Source organism: Macaca mulatta, chromosome 1 (genome assembly GCF_049350105.2).
Source record: "Macaca mulatta isolate MMU2019108-1 chromosome 1, T2T-MMU8v2.0, whole genome shotgun sequence".
NCBI classification, from domain to species: domain Eukaryota; kingdom Metazoa; phylum Chordata; class Mammalia; order Primates; family Cercopithecidae; genus Macaca; species Macaca mulatta.
Window position 1 is genome coordinate 232,967,455 of NC_133406.1, and position 24,166 is coordinate 232,991,620.

A 24,166-nucleotide genomic window follows, 5' to 3' on the forward strand; every position below is an offset into this window, starting at 1 on the left:
AGCCTCCTGAGTAGCTGGGACTACAGGTGTGCGCCACACCACACCTGGCTAAGTTTTGTTTTTATTTTATCTTATTTTATTTTATTTGAGATGGAGTTTTGCTCTTGTTGCCCAGGCCAGAGTGCAATGGCACAATCTCGGCTCACTGCAACCTCTGCTTCTTGAGTTCAAGCGATTCTCCTGCTTCAGCCTCCCAAGTAGCTGGGATTACAGGCATGTGCCGCCACGTCCGGCTAATTTTATATTTTTAGTAGAGACGGGGTTTCACCATGTTGGCCAGGCTGGTCTCGAACTCTTGACTTCAGGTGATCCACCTGCCTCGGCCTCCCAAAGTGCTGGGATTACAGGCATGAGCCACCGCACCTGGCCCTTCCAATTTATTATGTATGAATAAGCATGAATATAGATTATCTTCCTCCGTGACCCCATCTTTACCCAAAGGCACATATGTACATTAGCCATCAACGCACATTTTTCACTTTACCATATCCCTTGGAGAACTTTATCAATGGCTGAACAGTTGTCTCATACTTTTACACTGCTGCGGAGTTCCATTTTATATGCATAGCACAGTTTACTAAAGTGAACATCTGTGGATGGATTTTGGGTTGCCTCTTTTTATCTGTTTATCTATTTATTATTGATATATAATAGTTGTACATTAAAATTTATTTTATTGATACAGAATAGTGATATGTATTTTTGGGTTGCTTGTAAAAAATTACTTCTATGAACAAAAGATTTTGTGGTGGACATTGTAGAGGGCTCCCCCAACATCCATTCCGGCTTGCCCCTATGGTGCAGTATCCAGGTGGTTTCGGTGGGTGTGGCCCCACTCTGCATCCAGAAGTGGCCTGTGACTAAATCAACACCACAGGGGGCTTTGCTTCTGGCCAAGTTGGAATAACAGGGACCAAACTTACCCTCCTGTTTGAGATGAAAAAAAAAAAAAGGCCTAAATATACAAAACAATAGGTTTCAGACACTGAAGGGAAGTGACCCTGGAGGATAAGAAACAAGGGAGGTGAGCCCGAGGACTGCCCCAGCGTGCAGCCTAGAGGATTTCCAAGGATTCACCAGGGCATTCATGGGAGGAAAACACCACGAGAGGATTAGCAGGAACAAGAGCTGAAGCTCACACAAGCTGCGGAACAGCAGCGGTTCCCATCCACCAGACTAGAGACTCTCCTAACTCCTGAGGCATCACAAGGAGCACTCAGGAAGGTCTCGCCTTGGTAGCAGAGGAAAAACAAAGGAGCACTCAGGAAGGTCTCGCCTTGGTAGCAGAGGAAAAACAGGCCTCGACTACACACTATTGGTCCTGCCTAGCAAATTTAAAAAGCAAAGCCTGAAAGGATCAATCTGTTTCCAGGTAACTTCACTGGGACCCAGAATAAAGATCAAGAATATTTACAGGAATACAAATATATTTGGTACCCATTCACAATATCTGGCATCCAATTAAAAAGAATCACCAGGCATGCAAAGAAGCAGGAAAATACAACCCTGTAATAAGGAAAAAAGGCACTGAGAAACTGAGTCTACAATTTATACAGACAAAAGACCTAACAGTCAAAGCAATCTTGAAAAAGAATAAAGCTGAAGGATTTAAACTACCTGATTTCAAGACTTACTGTACAGCTACATGAACCAAGACCCCTCTCTACTGGTATAAGGGGTTTATCAATTTTGTTCATCTTTTCAAAGAACCAACTTTTAGCTTTAATTTTCTCTACTGTCTGTTTTCTATTTTGTCGATTTTTGCTTTTGTCTTTTATTATTTCCTTCATTCTATCTTGGACTTACATCACTCTTCTTTTGCTGCCTTTTTAAACTGTAACTTTAGATCACTGATTTGAGACATTTCTTCTCTAACAGCATTTTTAAAGCTATCGATCTTACAAGCCCCGTTTTTAGCTGCATCTCATACATTTTAGTATGCTATACTTTCAGTATCATTGATTTGGAAATATTTTCTAATTCTCTTTATGATTTCATTTTTGAATCACAGATTTACAAATGTGTTGTTTGATTTATAAACTTTTGGGTTGAGACACCTTATTACTTATTTTTAATTTAATTCACTAGCCAGAGAACACAGTTTATATACCATCAATCCTTTTAAATCTGAGACATAGTACAGTCCAACATGTCGTATTTCTCAGTGAACATACTGTGTGTACTTGAAAAGGCTGTGGATTATGCAGTCACTGGGCCTCATATTCTCTAAGTATCAATTAGATCAAGGTGGTTGATAGTGTTGTATAGATCATCTGTTTCTTATTTTTTCTGTATGTTTTTATCAATTGCAGAGAGGAAGTGTACAATTTTCCAAATATAATTATGGAAAGTCTATTTGCATATTTTTGCTTCATAGCTTTCAAAGCTCTGTTATTAGTGAATATACATTTATGACTGTTATGTCTTTCCTGAGGAATTGACCGCCTTGTCATTATGAAATGATGTCCTGGAATCTATTTTACATGTATTAATAAGTCACTGCAGCCTTCTGATGTTTACTGTTTCACTTGTGCATCTTTTTCCATTCATTTACTTTCAATCCATTTGTGAATTTCATTTGTACTTTGTAGAGAGCATGTAGTTAGGTCTTGAGTTTTTAAAATCTGTTTTGAGAATTTTTGCCTTTTATGTATTTACTTATTTTTAGAGACAGGATCTTGCTCTGTCACTCAGGCTGGAGTACAGTAATGTCATCAGAGCTCACTGTAGCAATGAACCCAAGACGGGCTCAAGCTGGGCTCAACTGATCCTCCTGCCTCAGCCTCCCAAGTAGCTGGGATTACAGGTGTGGGTCACCACACCTGGCTAGTTTAAAAATTTTTTGTAGAGATGGGGTTTCACTGTATTGCCCAGGCTGGTCTCAAACTCCTGGCCTCAAACAATCTTACCTGCTCAGCCTCGTGAGTCCCTGGGATTACAGGTGTGAACCACTATTCTTGGCCCAATTTTTGCCTTTTAATTGAAGTGTTGAATCAATTTTATGTCATCATTGACATAGCTGGATACAGAGCTATTATCTTATTATTTGGTTTGTTCTGTTTCTTTTTTGTTAATCTTTTCCTCCTTTCCTGCTCTTCTTTTGGATTGAGTATACTTTAAAATTTCATTTTATTGATTGGCTTAGCCATTGTATCTCATATCCCATCTTTTAAAAAATTATTTTAGGGCTGGGCGCTGTGGCTCACGCCTGTAATCTCAACACTTTGGGAGGCTGAGGTGGGCAGATCACCTGAGGTCAGGAGTTCAAGACCAGCCTGGCCAACATGGTGAAACCCTGTCTCTACTAAAAATACAAAAATTAACTGGGTGTGGTGGCAGGCATCTGTAATCCCAGCTATTCGGGAGGCTGAGGCAGGAGAATCACTTGAATCCAGGAGGCGGAGGCTGCAGTGAGCCGAGATCATGCCATTGCATTCCAGCCTGGGCAACAGAGTGAGACTCTTTCTCACAAATAAAATAAAATAAAATAAAATAAAAATTAATTTTTTGTAGACAGAGTCTCACTATGTTGCCCAAGCTGGTCTCAAACTCCTGCATTCAAGCAATCTTCCTGTCTTGGCCTCCCAAAATGCTGGGGTTACAAGCATGAGCCTCTGTGCCTGGCCTACATTCCATCTTAATTAGACCCTGCTTTAGGTTCAAAATATCTGTAATGGCAACGACTCCTAGAGACTAATGGTCAATACTTGATTCCCTACTCTACTACTCATGGGCTGTGTGATATTGGGCAAGTTAAGTTACTTCGCCTATTTGTGGCTTCATTGTCCACATATGAAATGAAGATATTAACTTGCAAGGAAATGCATTTGTGACCATGGTCCTCAGACACGACTCGTTTGAGTCAGGATGCAAACTGAAGGAATGAACATGAACTTTTCAGAAAGCAAAAGACATAGAGATATGTTTTAAGGAACATCTGGGTTCTGATTCCGCTTTTTCTCCATGGAATAAAGATGTGGCCCTGTAAATGTTGAGGATGATTCAAGATCAGGAGAAACTAATACCAGTAAAAATTTCCTAAGCATATGGATTTTAGTATAAATTCATTAAAAATGGTAATATAAGAGCAGAGTATAGAAAGCAGAGTGGCAGAATAAAAAAAAGAGCTTTTCATATTGGGTGATACCCTCCCTTCCTGCATGGGCTGTATTATGAACAGCTACATGCCCATACAGGAATGCAAAATATTAAAAGCCACACTAAAAAATGTGCATATGCTCCTCTGTGGAAGGGCTAGCTCAGTTCCAGTGAAACTCTACTTTTGACTAATTAGAAACGTAATGCTCTCTGGTCTTTCCCCACCAATCCACAGATCTCTTGTCAGTACCATGCTCTCCATCTCACAGGTTGTTGGAAAGATTTAATGAGATCATCCCAATGAAGAACTAAGAGCAGAGAGTGGCACAAAGAAATGGCTCGACACATATTAGCTGATAGGCCACTGAAGACTAGCAAAGATAAAGCACAGATCATGTGAAAACCCAATTTAACATATTTGTCACCATTCTTTCATCTACCCAAATTGTTATTAGTGATGAAAATGTCAAAAGGACAGGTGGCAATAAGGAGGAATAAAAAGAAGACAGTAGAATAATTACCAAGTAATTATGGTGTTAAATGAAGACTTTTAAAGAACTCTATTCATTGCTATCACACCAATACAAAAATCTGAACGCACGTGTGATGAGCTCATCACAACTTACAGGATGGTGGAACGCAGGTGAAAGGAACACATTTTTTAAAAGTCAGCAAGGAAGTAACCCCACACAGCCCCATCTATAATTGCATTAACAATGGCTAACACTAATTGAGGACTTACTAATACCTACCTACTAGGTACTGTATTAAGTGCTTTTTATGTGTCAACTGATTTCACTGACAAATAACGTAACTGAGAAATACTGTCCAAAATATGTAACCAACACAAACGTGATGATATTTCCAGAAATACTTTAACTGAACTAAAGAAAGGAAAAAATATGTGTAGTTTAGAAGTTGTAACTGAGCAAATGGCATTCATGACTTTTGTTCTCTCATCACAATGTAGTTAATATTGAGTATATTTTCAAAGTAAGAGGCGTGTGTGGTACCTGTCTCTGGTGGAACGTGGACAATGGTGCTGCTGTAACCGCACTGGCTTATGCCCGACCCCAAGCTCAGCACCGCCGTGGACAGGATCTGTGGAGCTCCTCCTCCTGCGTCTATGGACGGTCCATTTGTTGGCATTTCTGATTTAGTTATGGTTGAGATTTGCAAACCAGCTGGTGGTGTAAGAGAAACTGACAGTGAAAAGAAAAATTCCCAACAAGAAATTTATGTAAAAGACCCAGTTTACAGAAGTTTGTAACCGAGAAATTAAACCTTACTGGCCATAAAGAGGTAATATGAAACCAGAATTTTATGCGTTCAACAAAATAAATATAAGACATTAAAGAGAAACATGAAGGATGTATTCATAGTTCTTTGAATTTAACTCCGAGGGGCATTCTTGTTACCTTGTAATGCTTCGACATCATCTGCCTTGTGGTTCTGTTTGTCTTCTTCTGAGGAGGAGGAAGTTGTATTTGTACAGGAGATACACTTTCTTTTCAAAGCTGGAATGTTGTAGCTCTTCAGGTATCTGTAACAACATAATTAGGCCCCATATTCTTAGCTGGTTCCCTAACTGTGCCATTTCCCACCTCTTTGCTTTTCTCATGCCACTTCTGTTTGGAATACTTCGTACTTTCTTCTTTGATAAAGTCTTCCCTGACCATCCCAGCCTCAATCACTGGATTGTAACATTTCTTTTACTGTGGTTTTGAATTAACCTTCAAATCTTATGTCACAGGTGTCCAATCTTTTGGCTTCCCTGGGCCACGCATAAAATACACTAATACTAATCATAACTGATGAGCTAAAAAAAAAAAACCACAAAAAAATCTCATAATGCTTTAAGAAAGTTTATGAACTTGTGTTGGGCTGCATTCAAAGCCGTCCTGGGACACACGCAGCCTGTGGGCCGCGGGCTGGACAAGCTTGCCTTCTGAACTATACCACAGTTTCTTCAAAGAAGGAATGCATCTTCTAGCTTTTTGTGCCTTCTGTAATGTTCAGCGTGTTAGGCACGCCATCAGTATCTACTGATTTATAGTGAAACACCAAGTGAGAGCAGCTATTAAAAATTCTATGAAGTCTCTACAGTGACAGTGTATGCTTTTGGAACAGACTTACATGGTATCCAAACTTGCGGTCTCATACCTGATGACACTGTCGATACAGTTGATCTGTTGATAGGATGGGCTGTGCTCATCGTTCCTCAAATCCTCATAAGGCTCAGTGTACACACTATTATTTTTCAGTGTTTGGTGGAAGGAAGTAAAGGTTTTATATTCACCTGAAACAGAATAAAGGGATGTGCAATTAAAGGTACCTAGCATGTAATTAAGAACATACACTTTCTTACTAAAATTAAACCATGGCACTTTATCATGTATATATCAATAGAATATTATGCAGCTATTAAAAATGAGTGCAGATCTAAAATGCACTAATAGAAAGACATCCACAACACACAATGTGAATAAAATAAGGTACAGAGCACATTACATATAGAATGGCTACAACTGTATTTAGAAAAATAAGGAATGAAACCAAAATTTCCAGCAAAGATGATCAAGGAATGAAACCATAGGTTTAAGGTTGACGGGGAACTTTCCAATGTGGAGCTGACACTGCCTGTACAACTGGTCAACCCTGGCAATCACTAAGGGTGGAATGTGGGAAGACCTGTGCGTCTTACGTGATGCTGTGTGAAGCACACAGCATCTCCCACATGGAGCCTGTGTCCAACAGAACTTTCTGTGATGACTGATGGATTATTTGTGCTGACTAGTATGGTAGCCACTAACATACCTCTATAAAGCACTTGGAATACGGCTAGAGCAACTGAGAAACTAAATGTTAATTGTATTACATTTAACTGTATTGAATTTGAATTTAAACTGCCAAATGTGGCAAGTGGCCACCATTGTAGATGTAGGTACGGAGAGAAGAAAAAACCTCCAGGCTTAAGCACTAAAAACTTCCTGTAAAGGACAATGAGCCAATAAAGGAGACTGAAAAAGGGAAGCTGGAAAGATAACAGAAAATCCTGCAAGGTTCGGCCTCACAGCAACCAAGAATGAAAACTTTCTCAAGGAAGGAGTAACTAATTACATCATGTACTACTGAGAAGTTTTGTAGAAGTGTTAGACGCTGGTCATTTTTAGCTGGCTTGGAAGAGGCTTCTCTATTTTCAGAAGATATTATGGAAAAATGACTGTATTACCTTTCACTCATTAATGATTTTTAACTTTTAATTTTGAAATAATTTTAGACCTGAAAAGTTGCAAAAACAGTACAATAGAGTTCCTATATGCCTGTCATCCCGCTTCCACTAATGTTACCATGGTCTACAACCATAATAAAATGACCCGAACTAGGAAATGAACAGTGGTACCATTCTACTAACTGGAAAACAGATCTTTGGATTTTATCAGTTTACCACTCAATGCTGTTTTTCCGTTCAGGGTCACAACTTTAGTGGGATGGCCTTCGATTTGAGTTTCTCTGATGTCTTCTCATGATTAGATGGAGGTTATGTATTTGGGGAAAGAATGCCACTGAGGTGCAGTGTCCTTCCTCGCGCATCATCCCAGGGTACCTGATGTCAATAGGTTTTGTTACCTTGTTCATTGGTTAACGTGGTGTCTCTCAGGTTTGTTTGTCCTGTGTAAAGTTACTATTTTACAATGTAATAAATAATATGCTTTGGAGGAATACTTTGCGATCGCCCAAGTATTCTGTTTCTTTAAAACTTCTCAAAGTTTAAGTTCCCCATTAACCTTTCACCTGTAGTTTCATTCCTTGATAATCTTTGCCTGAACCATCTGTTTTATTCTTTTTATTTGGCATAGTATATTAACCCGTGTCTATCCATCCCTCTGTATATTAAACGAAAGGGGCATGAGTCCACACTGAAACCATTCGCGCCAATCCAGCATCATGGAGTTCCTTCCCTTCGGCTGTGTGTCGCTTTCCTCTGATAGTGAGGAGTCTGGTTATCGTTATCGATAGCGGCTTCCACAATTTGTTCAACCCTAGTATAAAGTCGCTTTAGAATTGCTACCCCGTACTCTGGTGGAAAACGAATACACCAACTTGAGTACAGTGTTTGTGCACATTCATAATTTTGTATTTAGCCCTAGGAGATCCAGTTGCAGCGCTGTTTTCCAAAGCTACTGAGCTCTATTCTTCCCCACCCCTTCCGTGTGTTTAGTCCTGTCATCTGTAATGCAGTCAGATTCACTTGTCAAAGCCTGCATCTCATCTTGGGTTCTCTTTACATTTTGGGGTGAGATGGAGTGCACAAATCTGTGGGTTTTGGCAAATGCACAGAAAGTTGTGTATCCATCACCACAGTAACCAAAAGAACATTTCCATAACTTAAAAATGTCCTTACATTGTCTTCTCTACCCAATCATAGTAAATACTGATCTGTTTTCCAGAGCTAGAGCATTCCAGAAAGAACACTTTTCTGGAATGGAATTGTACAATATGTAATCTTTTGGTTCTGCCTTCTTTCACTTAACAAAATGTATTTAAGATTTATATCTACAATGGTCTGTGAATCAAGTTCATTTCTCTTCACCGTTGAGTAGCATTTCACTGTGTGGATATACATAGTTTATCCATTCTGCTGAATGACATTTGGGTTGTTTCTGTGTTTGGCAAGTAACAGTGTAATAAATATTCACATACAGGTTTTCATGTGAATTTAAGTTTCTATTTCAGTTGGGTAAATCACTAAGAATAGAATTACTAAGTTACATGGTAAGAGTATGTCTAACTTTATGGGAAATGTCAAACTTTCCCAAAGTGGCTGTACAATTTGGCATTACCTCCAGCAACGGGTGAGTGTTCCGGTCACTCTGCATCCTTGCCAACACTTGGTACTGTCAGCTTTTAAAAAAAATTTAGCCATTCTCAAAGATATGTAGTGGTATCTCACATGGTTTAAATTTTTTTGTCTAATGACTTAGGTTCAGCATCTTTTCATATGTTATTTGCTGTTTATATATCTTCTTTGGAAAAATGTTGTTTCTAATTGGGTTGTCTTCTTGAGTTTTGAGTGTTCTTTATGTACGCTGGATATAACTTCATTATTGTATATAAAATTTGCAAATATTTTGTCTTTTCATTCTTATCAGTGTCTTTCAGGTGTGACTGGATGCGTTCAAGGTGGTATGGCCATAGTTATCAGTGTCTTTCAAAAAGGGGAAGTTTCATATTTTGATAAAGCCCAACCTGTCCTTCTTTTCTTTTGTTCAGTATGGCTAAAGACTTACTAATTTTATTACCCTTTGATTTAACTTAGTTTCTCTCTTCAATTCCATTGATATCTGGTCTTTATTATTCCTTCTTATTGCTTACTTGAGATACAATTTGTTCTTCTTTCTCTTATTTTTAAGGAGGAAGCTTAGATTACTGAGTCGAGACCATTCTTCTTTTTTCCATATAAACACTCAATGCTGTAAATTTCCCTTTAAGCAGTGTTTTAGGTATATCCCATATATTTTTTGTTGTCTTTTCATTTTGTTCAGTTCAAATTTTTTTGAGATGGAGTCTCGCTCTGTCACCCAGGCTGGAGTGCAGTGGTGGAATCTTGGCTCACTACAAGCTCCGCCTCCCAGGTTCACACCATTCTGCTGCCTCAGCCTCCTGAGTAGCTGGGACTACAGGCACCCACCACCATGCCTGGCTAATTATTCATATTCATGTTGAACATGAATAATTTTTTTTTGCATTTTTAGTAGAGTTGGGGTTTCACCATGTTAGCCAGGATGGTCTCAATCTCCTGACCTTGTGATCCGCCTGCCTCAGCCTCCCAAAGTGCTGAAATTACAGGCGTGAGCCACCACACTGGGCCCAAAATGTTTTTATTTCCCTTGAAACTTCCTCTCTGACCTGTGGATTATTTATAAGTATGAAGTTACTTAATTTCCGAACATTTAGGGATTTTCTAAATACTTGTTACTGATTTCGAAGTTTGATCTATTATGGTTAGCGAATAAACAGTATATGATTTCTTTTCTTTAAAAATGTTTTAAGGTTTGTAATATGGCCATAATCTGATCTGTTCTGATGAATGTTGCATGAAAAATATGTGTTGTGTTGTTGGGTCAAGTGTTCCATAAATGTCAATTAGGCAGACCTTGCTGATAGTGTTGTTCAGGTCTTCTATAGCATTACTAATTTTCTGTCTACTTCTTTTATCAATTACAGACAGAAATGTGCTGAAGTCTCCAATTATCATTGTGAATTTGTCTATTTCTCCTTACAGTTTTACAGCTTTTACTTCATGTATTTTGGAGCTCTGATATTAGATGCATAAACATGTAAGACTTTTCTATGTTCTTAAGGAATCAACTCCTTTATCTGTTATACAGTCTCTCCTTCTAACTCTGCTAACATTCCTTATTCTGAAGTTTACTTTGTGTAATAATAATATAGCTTCCCACTTTCTTTTGATTTGTGTTAGCATGATGTATCTTTTCTACTCTTTTGCTCTTAACCTATGTTTATTTTCACAATGGGTTCTTGTAGATAGTATGTAGCTGGATCTTTTCATCCAATCTGACAATTTATTTCTTGTAAATTAGCGTGCTGAGATTATTTATATTGAATATGAATAACTGAATTGAATATGATTCATATTCATATTCAATACATTAGTGATTGTTGATATTGCTGGATTAAAATATACCAGCCACTAGTTATTTTCTATTTGTTCCATTTGCTATTTAAGTGTATTTTTAGAGATGAGGTATGGCTATGTTGCCCAGGCTGGACTTGAACTCCTGGGCTCGAGTGATCCTCTCACCTCAGTCTTCTTAGTAGCTGGCACATGGCACCACTCCCAGCTTCAGTTCCATTTGGTTTTGGGCCACCATTTTGGGTTAAGTGTCTTAAATTCCATTTTACCTACTCTATTAACCTATTATTTATACTTAAAAAAATTTTCAAATTGTTTTCCTGAAGTTTCCAATATATATTCTTAAGTACTTAGTGTCTACCTCCAAATAATACAGTTTAAGGACCTAATAACAGTATATTCCCAATACCTTCCACCCAACCTCTGTAGTATTGTTGTCACAAAGATTACTTATATATACGCTATAAATCCAGTTTGCTGGTTTTGCTTTAGTCCATTACCTTTATGAGTAATTTTAAAAATTAAAAAATAGAATTTTTTAAATCTTCATTTATTCCATTTCCAGTGCTTTTCCTTCTTTGTGTAGATCCAAGTTTTTGGTCTGGTATCATACTCCTTCTGTCTTAAGAAATTCCTTCATCAAAAATATTTCTCAACATTCACATATGACAACAAATGTTTTTCAATCATTATATGATTGGCATTGTTCTATTTATTTGGTAACTATTCTGAGTAAGGGGTAAAATTCCATCTGGTGTGTTGTGTGTATCCCTTTAAAAATGATTTGTACCTATCTACAGAGTGCCTAGATTTTCTCAAAGCACTATCCACAGAGACATTTCTCTATTTATGTTATAAACACAGTGTATTTCTCTATTTATGTTATAAACACAATATAATCATTGACAAGGGAAAATTTATGTTCATGTTTGCAAAATTACATGGTCAATTGTAAAGCATTAGCAGCATTAGAATTCATCAAGAGATGATACGTGGAGACTTGATAGACAATGTCTGTATTTAGACAGCTTGAAAACTACATATTTTTGGTAAACAAGTCTGTATTTGGTAATATTTTCCTCTAATTTCATTTAAATACATCATCCTGTTTTGTCTTGAAAAAAAAAATTCCTGTAGCACTTCTTAATGGAATAAGTGTGCTGGAAATAAATTCCCATAATATTTGTTTGAGAAAATTCTTTATATCACCTTTATTTTCTTGAAGATCGTTTTCACTAGGTACAGAATTCTGTGCTGACAGTTTTTCTGGTTGAAGATGTTACTCTATTGTCTTTTTAGTGTGCACGGTTTCTGAAGAAATGTCTGTTATAATTCTTATCTTTGTTTCTCTGTACATAATCTTTTTTTCTGAATGCTTTCAAGATTTTCTTTTTTCCATCGGTTTGAATATGATATGCCCAAATGTTTTGTTTTGTTTTTGTTCTGTATTTAACTTACTTGATGGTCTTTGGCTCTGTAGAAAATTCTTGACCACTATTTCTTCAAATATTTCTTCTGAGATTCCAATTATACCTATGTTGGATAGTTTGAGGCTGTCTCCAAATTCTTAGAATGCTCTATTCTGTTTGCTTCATTCTTCTTTCTCTGTTTCAGCTTGAATAATGATTCTTTTCCAGGCTGTGTTGAATGCTATTAAATGTGTTCCTCATCTCTGGCATTGATGTTACAGATGTTACATTTCCATTTGAGGGTTTCTTTCATGCCCATCTCTATGCTGTGATTACCCACCTGGTCCTGCATGGTGCCCACTTTGTCCACTAGCCTTTAATGCATCATTCATAATTATTTTACGTTCCCTGTCAGATAGTTCCAACTTCTGTGTCCTATCTGAGTCTAAGTCTTGTTCTGATGATGGTTTTGTTTCTTGGGAGGGTTTTTTTTTTTTCTTTTACCTTCTTGCCCATCCACATGCTACATAATTTCTTGTTGAGAACTGTGTAACTTGTGTAGGATACAGAGACTGGGCATGCCTTTCCTTCTTTTAGACCTCTGTTCGAATTAATCTAATTTTTAGGCCAGGTTTAAGTATTGTAATGGATTTACAGCATGTACAACAGTTTTCAAATTCCTCTAGTTATACCTTTTGACTCAGCTGGTGGCTGGTTTGGTGGGTAATTTTTTTGTTTTTTCTCAATATCTGCTCCACTTTCAGCTTTTGGTCTTTCCTTGTCATTGTGCCTTGGAGAGGGTCTGTCTTCTGCAAGTTACTTGACTCAGGCGGTCGGTGCACTGGAATCCAGTGCTGCATCTTTCTTCTCCCTGCAAATATGTTTCTCTCCTTAAATTTTAGGCCTGCTGGCTGCTCTGTAACCTCAGCACTGAGTTGTCAAGAAAGGTCTTGAACTTGCCTTTCATCCAGATTTTTGTTGTAAATTTGGGGTGATGCTGTTTCTGGCTCTCTACATCCCTGAGTAGAAACTGGAAGCAACCTCACTCTGAATCTGTTCAATGGACGAGTCATCTTCTCCCACTCAGGCATTCCATCACCCTAGACATGGACACTCACTTTTCCTGGATTTCCTCAATGATATCTCTTGAAGCTGGCCTCTGTACATGTAGCTGAAGGGGCTTTACATATCCCTGTTGTTCCTTGCCCTCTCATATTAACTTTTAAAATCTCCCTTCTTATTCTACCTTAAAGCATTATTTGCTCTTATATTGTAAGAAAGGTAAACATATAAATTTTAAACCTGAAGTTCCCATAAAGCATGTAAACAATGATCATGCTTAACTAAGCATTTTCCTTTTCATTGGTATATATCTCTAGTCAATTTCTAACATTTAAATTATAACATTTTTAAGTTGTATCCTCATGTGTCTCAAGTAAAGAGTATTAAGGTTTCTTAGCTCTTTAAACTTGTTGGTCTCCAAATGTTAATAAAATCAAGATCTCCCAGAAACATTGGTTCTCCAAAGCTGTACCAAATGGCAAGAGATCTTCCTTCTTCTCCAAAGTCACATCCTGTGTGTGCTATTAGAGCCAAATATAAGAATCTAAGGAGTGAGAACATTTCAGTTTCTAAAGTAGCTGCGTAAGCACATGGAGTTACCCGCAGCTTCAATTTTATAAAAAATCAGTGATGGAATATTGCCGTCTACTTAAAGATACAGCCTTCAAAAAAAAAAAGAAAAGTACCAATGGTATTACAAGATCCATGGTAGATGATAAGAAACTGAATATTGCAGGAAGTGAGAAGGGAAGTGAAGTGAGAAGGGAAGCTATTCTGAGATGAGGACAGAAGTCAGTATGTGAAATTCTGATACTACCATGAGATCCTAGGCCCAGGCAGCTGTGAGTAGGACTGGCAGGACCAGACAGTGAGAAAAACATTTAGACATTTTAGCTTTAAAACTTCCTAAAAGAAATAGCTCTGCTAGGACATGGAATAATAATCTATATAGTAAAAATTGTATTTAAGATAAATTTTTCTGCAGAGGGGGAATGTGGGGGTTTTGAGGGACAAGAATAAAAAAAGCAGCTGTTATTCCTGTCTTGTGCCCTTACATGTAACAGCAGAAGAAACCAATGGAATGCTCACCTTCCTATCGAGGTGAAAAGAGAAAAATGAAAGAACAGGACTTGCTCTGCCTGGGGAGTCCTATAGGCTCTACTGTGGTTTGAATGTGTGTGTCCCCATGATTCTTATGTTGGAACTTAAAACCCAATGTGAATGTGTCAACAGGCACATGTTAACATGAATGGGATCTGCAACCTTTCAGAAGGGCCAGAAGGAACTAGCTAAGTCTCTTCCTGCCTTTCCGTCCCTCGTGCCATGTGAGGACACAGCGTTTGCCCCCACCCAAGGAAGTGATATTCTCTGAGAAGCGGAGACCTGGCCCTCACTAGACACTGAACCTGCCAGTGCCCTGATCTTGGACCTCCCAGCCTCCAAAACTGTGAGAAATAGGTTTCTGTTCTTTATCCATTATCCAGTCTCAGGTCTTTTGTCACAGCAGTACAGACTAAGACAGTTCCCAGTGATGTCACCTATGGGAGCAGCAGTTTGACTTTTTGTGGTATAAATCATGTCAAGTCCTGAAACGTATAGCTGTTATCATTACTGACCTTAGAAATTTCACCCCACTGTGTAAAACGTCTACATTTGACAATGATAGAGATTAACAACATTTAGTGACCAAGATCCATCACAACTTCCAAATTATATTAACATTCAGGAAGAAAAATGAAGGGAAAGTTAGCTAAATTTAAATGTCAATCTAATTTGATTTCTATATTATTGAACTTCCCTATGCCATGCAATGCAACTAGGTTAACTTTTCAATATGATGCCAGTTTTACTACTGATCCAGCTCTTTTGGAGTGCTCCTCACCTCATATTTGAGAAAAGTAAATACACGTCAAGAAAAGAGCCAAAGATTTTCATTGAATTCAGGTCACAAAGATTTCTGTTTGAAATGACGAAAGGGATTTTCATTTTAATATACTTTATTATTTAAAATGCATTCTAAAATCCACTCTTTTTGTTTAAAGAGATGCCCATGCAGGGAGGAAAATCTATAATTTGTTGGTATTTTCAGAAAAGTTAAGTCTTCAGTAAAAGTAAACTGCAACTATTACAAACACATTCTAATACCATTTACTTTCAAAATAGTATTTGCTGTTGCCATTATTATTACTACTATTACTTTGCTATTTAGGCAAATCAAGAAATATGAAAAGCACCAACACAGGGTCATGACTTTATGCTCATGAATCACATACGTGACATCTATGTAGAGAGTGATAGCCCACAGGAGGAGATCCTTGGGGAGGACTCACCACCATCATTCACTGACTCACCACCACCATTCAGTTCTGTGCGTGTCCCCGTCACTGGCTTGAATGATGATTTGGTCATTGACTCGATGTAGAGCTGCTGACCCAGATTCTTAATTTTGTTGACACTGGCATAGACCTGCTGCAAGGTCATCTTAGGGAAAGGAAAGATAAAATATGTTTCAAAAATTACAAAAATGTCCACTAAAGATACATAAACAAAATACACTTAGCTTCTGTTTCTCTGAAGACATAATGACTAAAGCACAGTAATCGCTTTAACTCAGTTTCCCGCACCATGCCACAGGATACTGGTACCAACAAATTCGAAATAAATCGTTCAAAATATGCTAATTTTTAGAACGCATACAATTAATTCAAATATCACTTTCCAAAAGTGATATCTTCTTTTTACAGACATTTTTCCCAAAGCAAAATGGATGAAAATGTCTGTTGTCAGATGAGGTCTTCGAGTCAGGAATACATACTACGATGTCACCACGTGCAGAACTGAGGTAGTACAGAAAACACAACGACTGTATAAGGATGTGACATAAGCCCATGTACCTGCTCTGCCTTTGTCTCCTCCACGCAGTGCCCGCTGGCCTCACTGGAGGAGGCGATGCTGACAAGCTGCTCCTGCGACCCGCTGCTCCCCAGGCTCCCATAGCCACTGGACACACTCACGTGAACTGGCTAGAAGGACAGAGAGGAACAAGTCCAGAATTGCTGGGTGTCTAAATGCAGCCACCTCAGAGCTCATCTACAATCATCTAAAAATTAAGATGACAATTCCTGAAATCCCCAATTAGGTGTGTGCAGGTTGGTACTTTTAACGCTGACACGAAAGGCACTCCTCTGTCATTTCGGTAATTCTCAAGGGCAAGGTCTTATGTTCTAGTCTAGGTAGGTACTTCCAGGAAAACACATTGTTAAAAAGCCATAGTATAATTAATTTTTTTAAACCTGAAAATAAACTCTAGTTCTCTGTGTCCAGTTTAGAATAGAGAGAACAAACTAAATATATGTTGTACTTTTTCCAAGAATGTGGCAGGTATTTCATGCACCCTAGAGATTTTATGGGAGACATTCTGAAAACCACTGAGGACGGTTACTCTACGTGACGTCATCAGTTCTATTTCCCACTTATTCACTGAATCTCTTATAGAAAACACCTTTGGTATTTCTTCTCAACACACGCATTTCCCCACTTTTGCCTTACAATAGTTGAGAGAAACTGAGACCTACCATCCCTCTCCTCCCATCTTTAAAACTGAAATTATTTAAAAAATCCTGAAGCCAAAACCCAAAGGCTGAGCACACTGGTGCCTCTGCAGTGTAAGAATTCTCTCAGTCACTTGGCTTGCTGTCTTACAATCGGTTCTTACAAAAATATTCTGTGTAACACAGAATAAGGAACAAAGAATAAAATTTAATTTAAAAATGAAAAGAGAAAGACAAAAATTTCTGGAATGCAGAGGGCAAAGATTTGTCTCCCTTTACAGTTTATTTTTGTAAAGTGACTTTACTGAGCATTAAAACAAAACACAATTCGGGAATTTTGCATTTTTTTTTTTTTTTTTTTTTTTTTTTTTGAGACGGAGTCTCGCTCTGTCGCCAAGGCTGGAGTGCAGTGGCCAGATCTCAGCTCACTGCAAGCTCCGCCTCCTGGGTTCCCGCCATTCTCCTGCTTCAGCCTCCCGGGTAGCTGGGACTACAGGCGCCCGCCACCTCGCCCGGCTAGTTTTTTGTCTTTTTTGGTAGAGACGGGGTTTCACCGTGTTAGCCAGGATGGTCTTGATCTCCTGACCTCGTGATCCGCCCGTCTCGGCCTCCCAAAGTGCTGGGATTACAGGCTTGAGCCACCGCGCCCTGCCGGGAATTTTGCATTTTTAAAAATCTCACCTTACCTGTAAGAGAAGTTTGTAAATTTGTTCTTGTAATTCTGTTACGTCTTTGTCATTATTGTTCGTCTTTTTAATTTTGGTAGCAAAAACATCCTCATTTAGTGGGCTCCTAGAAAATTCCCAGTGAGAGACTGAGTCAAACAATTTAAATGTGAAGTCGAAAGTGATTTTTAATAGACTATTCCAAGATAGATCTATGCTTTTACAAAACAATTCTTTGACTCCTAAAAGAAAATATGAGGATAGAATTCTACCCATGGAGGTACAGAAACTAATAAGAGACAAATGAGACATTAACAGGCCCCTTAAGTTTCTCTAAAGCACTCATCTTTCTGTAATGGTTTCAGTGCTATATATGTACAAATCTAAAATTAGTGACAAGTAACCTCCTTAGCTACTAAAATATCTTTCGCAAATAACTGGTTTCAAAATTTGGCAGTAACTGAGTAACTTACTATAAGAATTTTAAAGGCCCCAAGTTTGCCAAACATTTAACGTTTAATGCACCTAACACTTAAGTTATCTAATTAAGACGGTTCTGCAACCCACCCTAGTGGTGAGAATGTCGCTATTACAATACCTTCAGTCTGTCTCACACTCCAATTTTAGAGCATCTATGACCCGAATACAGTGAATGGCACCCATGCCAACAGAGAGGATCACAAAGAAGGGAAGGAACTGATGTCTACTTGGGACCTTCTATGTGACAGGCACTGTACTAGTTTTTTTTTTTTTTTGAGACGGAGTCTTGCTCTGTCACCCAGGCTGGAGTGCAGTGGCGTAATTTCAGCTCACTGCAATCTTTGCCTCCCAGGTTCAGGTGATCCTCCTGCCTCAGCCTCCCGAGTAGCTGGGATTACAGGCACGTGCCACCATGCCTGGCTAATTTTTGTATTTTTAGGAGAGACAGGATTTCGCCATGTTGGCCAGGCTGGTCTGGAACTCCTGACCTCAAGTGATCCATCCGCCTCGGCCTCCCAACACCGCACCCAGCCTGTACTAGTTTTTATAACACACAAGAATACCTAACATTTTGAAAACCCTTATTTTCAAGTGCTTTACAAGTATTTTCTCCTTCACCTGATTAAATTACATTTTCCAGGTGGCCTGGCAGGTAAGGGGGAAGCAGATGTTCACGAAGGGACCAGAGTCTGGGCTCCAGAGCCCACACTGTGTGCCACCACACTGTACTGCCTGTGGGTACCTTGGTAAAGCAAGTCCCATTCGTGAGGCACACTGAATCAGCTGCCATCAGCTCATGGAGTCCTCACAACAACCCCGGAAAGTAGGAATTATCCCCAATATGCAAAGTCAGGGGATGAGGTAGTCTGAGGAATTGGCCCAAGTTCACATAACGGAGAAGCAGCAGTTAGGATTTGAATCTGCCTATGTCTGACCCCCAAGCCTGGGCTGTCCTTTTTCATTATGCCAGCCTGCCGTTTCTCAACTGATACATGCTGCTCAGTTACCTAAAAACTGAAACAGTTTCCCAAAGGCAGAAATTATCAAGAAAATCATAGGATGCTGACAGTGTCATAAAAGCAGTCAGGAATATCGCCCCGTGTAGGGACTATTCACTCACCCTGCACATTCTCATCACAGTGAACAGCTGCACCAATCTCCTTTCTCTCCCTTAGCATCTAGACTGTATCTAGATCAATATCTATCTGCATGCTGTCAGGTACACCATGTCTGTGGCAAGCGGTACCTGAATATATAACCTTATTTCACAATCTGACACACTATACGTTTTATGTAACTGTCTCCCCCTATAACCCACTGCCAGGTAAGTGCCACAGGGTGAGGTATTTTGCCTATTTTGTTCACTCCTGGATCTTCAGTACCTAGAACAGTGTCTGGTCCATAGCAGGCACCCACTACATATTTGTTAAAGGAACAAATACATGATTGATCTGGGAATAAAAGTACACTTGGTTCCTAATATAAACACATTGTGAGCTTGAAAACCTTTCAGAGGTATTTGGAATTTATTTTTTGAGTGAAATGGAAATACAGATTGCCTTATGAGACTTACATATTCCTAGTTGTGAAAATTTCTGCAAAACTAAATTGTGTATATATACATATTTTAAGAGACAGGGTTTTGCTCTATTGCCCAGCCTAGAGTGCAGTGGTACAATTCTGGCTCACTACTGCCTTGAACACCTGGACTCAAGCAATCCTCTTGCCTCAGCCTCCTAAGTAGCTGGGAGGACTACAGGCACGTACCACTATGCTCAGCTAATTTTTGTTTTTACATTTTTTGTAGAGATGGGGTCTTGCTATGTTGCCCAGGCCAGTCTTGAACTCCTGGCCTCAAGGGATCCTCCTGCCTCAGCCTCTCAAAGTGCTGGGATTATAAGAATGACACATTAAAGTGTATTTTAAATCAGTAATTATGTAATGCAAAACTGATTAATCTGCAGGCAATAAGGAGACAGCCTTCACGAAACAGCAACAAAAATGCCATGAAGTATTATGTTGCTGTGTATGTGAAGTGAAGTAGGAGTAAGAGAGAAAACTTGGCTGCAGTCTCCACTTTCACTCCTCCCCAAGTGATCCCTGGGAAGGTTACTCTAGTTCACACAGTATGGATTTTACCTGTAAAATGAGAGCTGAGGCCGCCTGACCTGCCTGCATGCAGTGCTGCTGGTAAGGACTGAGAGAGATGCGCAGGGTCCCTTGCTAAACAGTCTCGCAACCCCCTTCCCATTTCAACTGTCACACTTACCAAACTCTAGTTATATATGACAGTGCCATTTTTATTTACTGTCTCTCCCATTACAGTGTGGGTTTCCTGATGGTAAAGAGAACGTTTTGATTACCATCACATTCTCAAGGCCTGGTACACTGTCTTACACAGAGCTTTATACTTTATAAATATAATGAATAATTATTATTTTATGAGCAAGATGAATACCTACTAGACCTTAAATCCTTTCCCTCACATAATCTTTGTTGTTAAGATGTAAATACTGGTGTAATTTTTAAAAATACTGAAAACATTCTGAATATTCACTATATGTTGGGTAATTTCACATGTATTTCATCAAAGAACTGAAAAGAGAGCTTCAGAAATCTAGGCTGTATCTTTAACTCTGACTGGGGCCGGGGAACACAGACCATCAACGAGCCCCAGATGGAAGCCTCATGAAGGCATCTTACTGGCTGTGGTTTCCTACATTCATGCCAAGCAACCATCGGATTTCATGTTCATTTCCCAATAGGTTTCCGTACTTGGGGCAGGGAGGTTGGGAGAAGGGACAAAGTCCTTTCTGAGAAATACAAATGGTTTTACTTGGCAGCTGTATTTCTTAATAATCAAATTTGTTTTCTAGCACAAATCAGTCTCATGAGTTAGGGCGGCCAGGAGCTCATTTCTTCCATTAAGTTCTAGACGTGCTCTGCAGAGAGGCCAAACCCTGGAGTAGAAAGAGGTAAGAGCAACCTTGAGACCTCTTCTCACCATGGCTCTGCACATCATCTCTACTGTAATATTAACAGGTGATTCAAATACGTCTTACTGGTTCTCAGTTTCATGTTCATGTAGACAATGCTGTATAACAAGATACCAAAAAACATAACTTCTCGATCTCAGCATGATACTGGAGTCAAGTAAAATTCCATGCTTAAAAAAAATAGACATCAAAGGGAAACCTAGAGCCAGGTCAAAAGGCCTAGAGTTCAATTAAAAATGGACCAAAGCGTTGGGCATGATGGCTCACACCTGTAAGCCCAGCACTTTGGGAGGCCAAGGCGGGGGATCATTTGAGGTCAGGAGTTCAAGAGCAGCCTGGCCAACATGGTGAAACCCAGTCTCTATTAAAAATACAAAAAATGAGCCAGGCGTGCGCCTGTAATCCTAGCTACTGGAGAGGCTGAGGCAGCAGAATCGTTTGAACCTAGGAGGCGGAAGTTGCAGTGAGCTGCGATCGCGCCACTGTACTCCAGCCTGGGTGAGAGAGTGAGACCCTATCTCATTTAAAAAAAAAAAAAAAAAAGGACCGAAGATTCAAGGGCCTAGGGGTACTGTAGCCTACAAGAAGTAGTGGGCCGGGTTGGTCTCATTCCATTCCACATGATGCTGTTACGTGGACATGCAACAGCAAGCAAACAAGCTGGTGTCAGCTGTGCTGCCAGAAAAAGAAATATTAAAAAACGGACACAGGCCAAGCGCAGTGCCTCACACCTTCAAACTCCCAGCACTTTGGGAGGCAGGAGGATGCTTGAGCGCAGGAGTTTGCGACCAGCCTGGACAACATGGCAAAACCCCATCTCTACAAAAAATACAAGAATTAGCTGAATGTGTTGACAGGCACCTGTGGGCCCAGCTACTTGGGAGGCTGAAGTGGGAGGATCACCTGAGCCAGGGGAGGTTGAGGCTGCAGTGAGCTGTGCCTGCATCACTGCATTCCAGCCTGTGCAACAGAGGGAGAACTTGTCTCAAAAAAAAAAAAAAAAAGACACGAATAAGTGGAATTTGATGGCAGAAGGCTGCTATAAAAAGTTTTACATGCTCACTAAAGAGATATTTAAAATAGAGAGAAAAAAAGAAAAAAGAAAAAAACACCTATAGGTCCTAGTACCTACACATAACCAAAATTCATATTTTATTTCCTTTCAATCCTCTTTTCCTTATTTGATAGTATGTTTATGTTTTAAACATAATTATAATCATAGGTGTAATTTTGTATGCTGATTTTTATATTTAATGTGTCAAATATTTTTCCATGTTATGTGATCTCTGCAAAAATTTTCATTGACCAATATAATAATACATCAGGCAAATATTCCAGATTTTACTTAATGATGGACATTTAAGCTACTTTAAGGCTCGTGGTACATATTGTCAAACTATCTTCCCAAAGCACCGAAAAAAAAAATCTGTGCTTTATTTAGTTCATGTGTCAACTAAGTCAGAGAGCAGTCAATAAGCTAAGGAATATTATTTGATACAGGAGATGTTTTAGAAAATATGAAAACTGACTGGCTTACGTTCGAACTTTATGCCGACCAATGATGAAAGAAACCTTCCGGCTCCAGGGATTCACAAAGCTGGACCAGCTGGAATCCAGTATGATGTAGTCTCCATTTTGAGTACAAAATCGAATGGGAGAATGTTCAAAGGGAGGATGCCCTGCATACTTCAAGACTGTATAAAATAATAAGACAAAAATAGGATTTATGTAACATAGATACTAATTATAAATGTCCTTTTTAAGCCATTTATTTGTACATGTTTTAGTGTTTTTGTTTTTTTTTTTTTTTGAGATTGAGTCTCGCCCTGTTGCCCAGGCTGGAGTGCAGTGGCACGATATTGGCTCACTGCAACCTCCACCTCCCAGGTTCAAGCAGTTCTTGTGCCTCACTCAGTCTCCTGAGTAGCTGAGATTACAGGCGTGCACCACCATGTCTGGCTAATTTTTGTACTTTCAGTAGAGATGGGTTTCATCATGTTAGCCAGGCTGGTCTCCAACTCCTGGCCTCGGGCGATCCGCCCACCTCAGCCTCCCAAAATGCTTAGATTATAGATGTGAGCCACTGCACCTGGACTGTTTTAGTATCTCTAAATAGAAAACAATTGCTTTAGCAGCTTCAATATAATGCCTATCTGGTTAAAGGTTGCGCTCTAATGAGATGAAAAGAAAAATTAGAACAAATCAATGAGAGAAGAACATTTCCTCCTATAAAGGAGTAGGTCCTGACCTTTTTGGTGTATGGCAACCATCAGAGAACGATCTTCAGGGTGCAGGTAGCTTAGGATCGATGTTCCGATCAGGTCCTGAGGTAGGTAACCCAGCAAAGGCACTGCTCTGGGATACAGATACACAACACAGGTGGCACGTTATACTCATCAGGTAATTCTTACAATTTATATGTTTTTAAAAACACTTCTGTATTTCATTCTAAATGTGAGACAATTTTATGTAAAGCTGTTTATCTTAGCATTTATAAAAACAACAAAGAACCCAAGTGCACATCCTGGGGGAAACGGTTGTATCATCTAACACGCTGGTTATCTGACACGTTGCATCAAAATCATCTAGGGAACTTGCTAAAATACAGATCCACAGGCTCGCTGTAAGCTTACTAAATCAGAATCTCTGGAAGTAAGACCAGGCACCTGTATTTTTAGCAAGTTCCTTAGAGGACTCTGACGCCCTCCATAGTTGTGTTTATGTTGCCATTTAAAAAGTCTACAAAAAGCACATTGTAATGTAGAAAGATGCTGATGATGTTAAATGAATAATGCAGGTTGCTAATTCATACAGCATAATTAAGATTACATAAAAACAATGTCACCTAGGCCGGTGCGGTGGCTCACGCCTGTAAATCCCAGCACTTTGGGAGGCTGAGAGGGGCAGACTGCCTGAGGTCAGGAGTTCGAGACCAGTCTGGCCAACATGGTGAAACCCCATCTCTACTGAAAATATAAAAAAATTAGCTGGGTGTGGTGGCGTGCGCCTGTAATCCCAGCTACTTGGGAGGCTGAGGCAGGGGAATTGCTTGAACCAGGGAGGTGGAGGTTGCAGTGAGCCAAGATCGCGCCACTGCACTCTAGCCTGGGCAACAGAGCGAGACTCCATCTCAAATACAAAACAAAACACAACAAAAAAAAATGTCACCCAAAAGGTAATATCAGATAGACAGACAGCTAGTACACAGAAACAGTTTCAGGATAAAGGTTCATGGGAAACGTACCAT

General features: G+C 39.3%; 1 protein-coding gene across 42 annotated transcripts in view; it reads right to left on the bottom strand.

Annotated features, from left to right (window-relative positions):
• Positions 1-24,166, bottom strand: part of PER3 (period circadian regulator 3) — a 60,789-nt gene that overhangs the window by 18,767 nt on the left and 17,856 nt on the right. For 31 of the 42 annotated variants that reach the window (XR_013408511.1, XR_001446615.3, XR_013408507.1 and 28 more), the window contains 8 exons: positions 23,168-23,274; positions 22,457-22,613; positions 17,465-17,570; positions 16,122-16,250; positions 15,558-15,708; positions 6,262-6,397; positions 5,517-5,641; positions 5,112-5,282 (listed from right to left, as the gene is read on the bottom strand). Coding sequence is in view for 36 of the 42 variants with exons in the window: in XM_077975642.1 (XP_077831768.1) it covers positions 5,112-5,282; positions 5,517-5,641; positions 6,262-6,397; positions 15,558-15,708; positions 16,122-16,250; positions 17,465-17,570; positions 22,457-22,613; positions 23,168-23,274 (1,082 nt within the window). In the remaining 6 variants the exon portion in view is untranslated. The remainder of the gene's footprint in view (positions 1-5,111; positions 5,283-5,516; positions 5,642-6,261; positions 6,398-15,557; positions 15,709-16,121; positions 16,251-17,464; positions 17,571-22,456; positions 22,614-23,167; positions 23,275-24,166) is intronic. The other 11 variants (XM_077975644.1, XM_077975636.1, XM_077975626.1 and 8 more) reach the window with 1 other exon arrangement.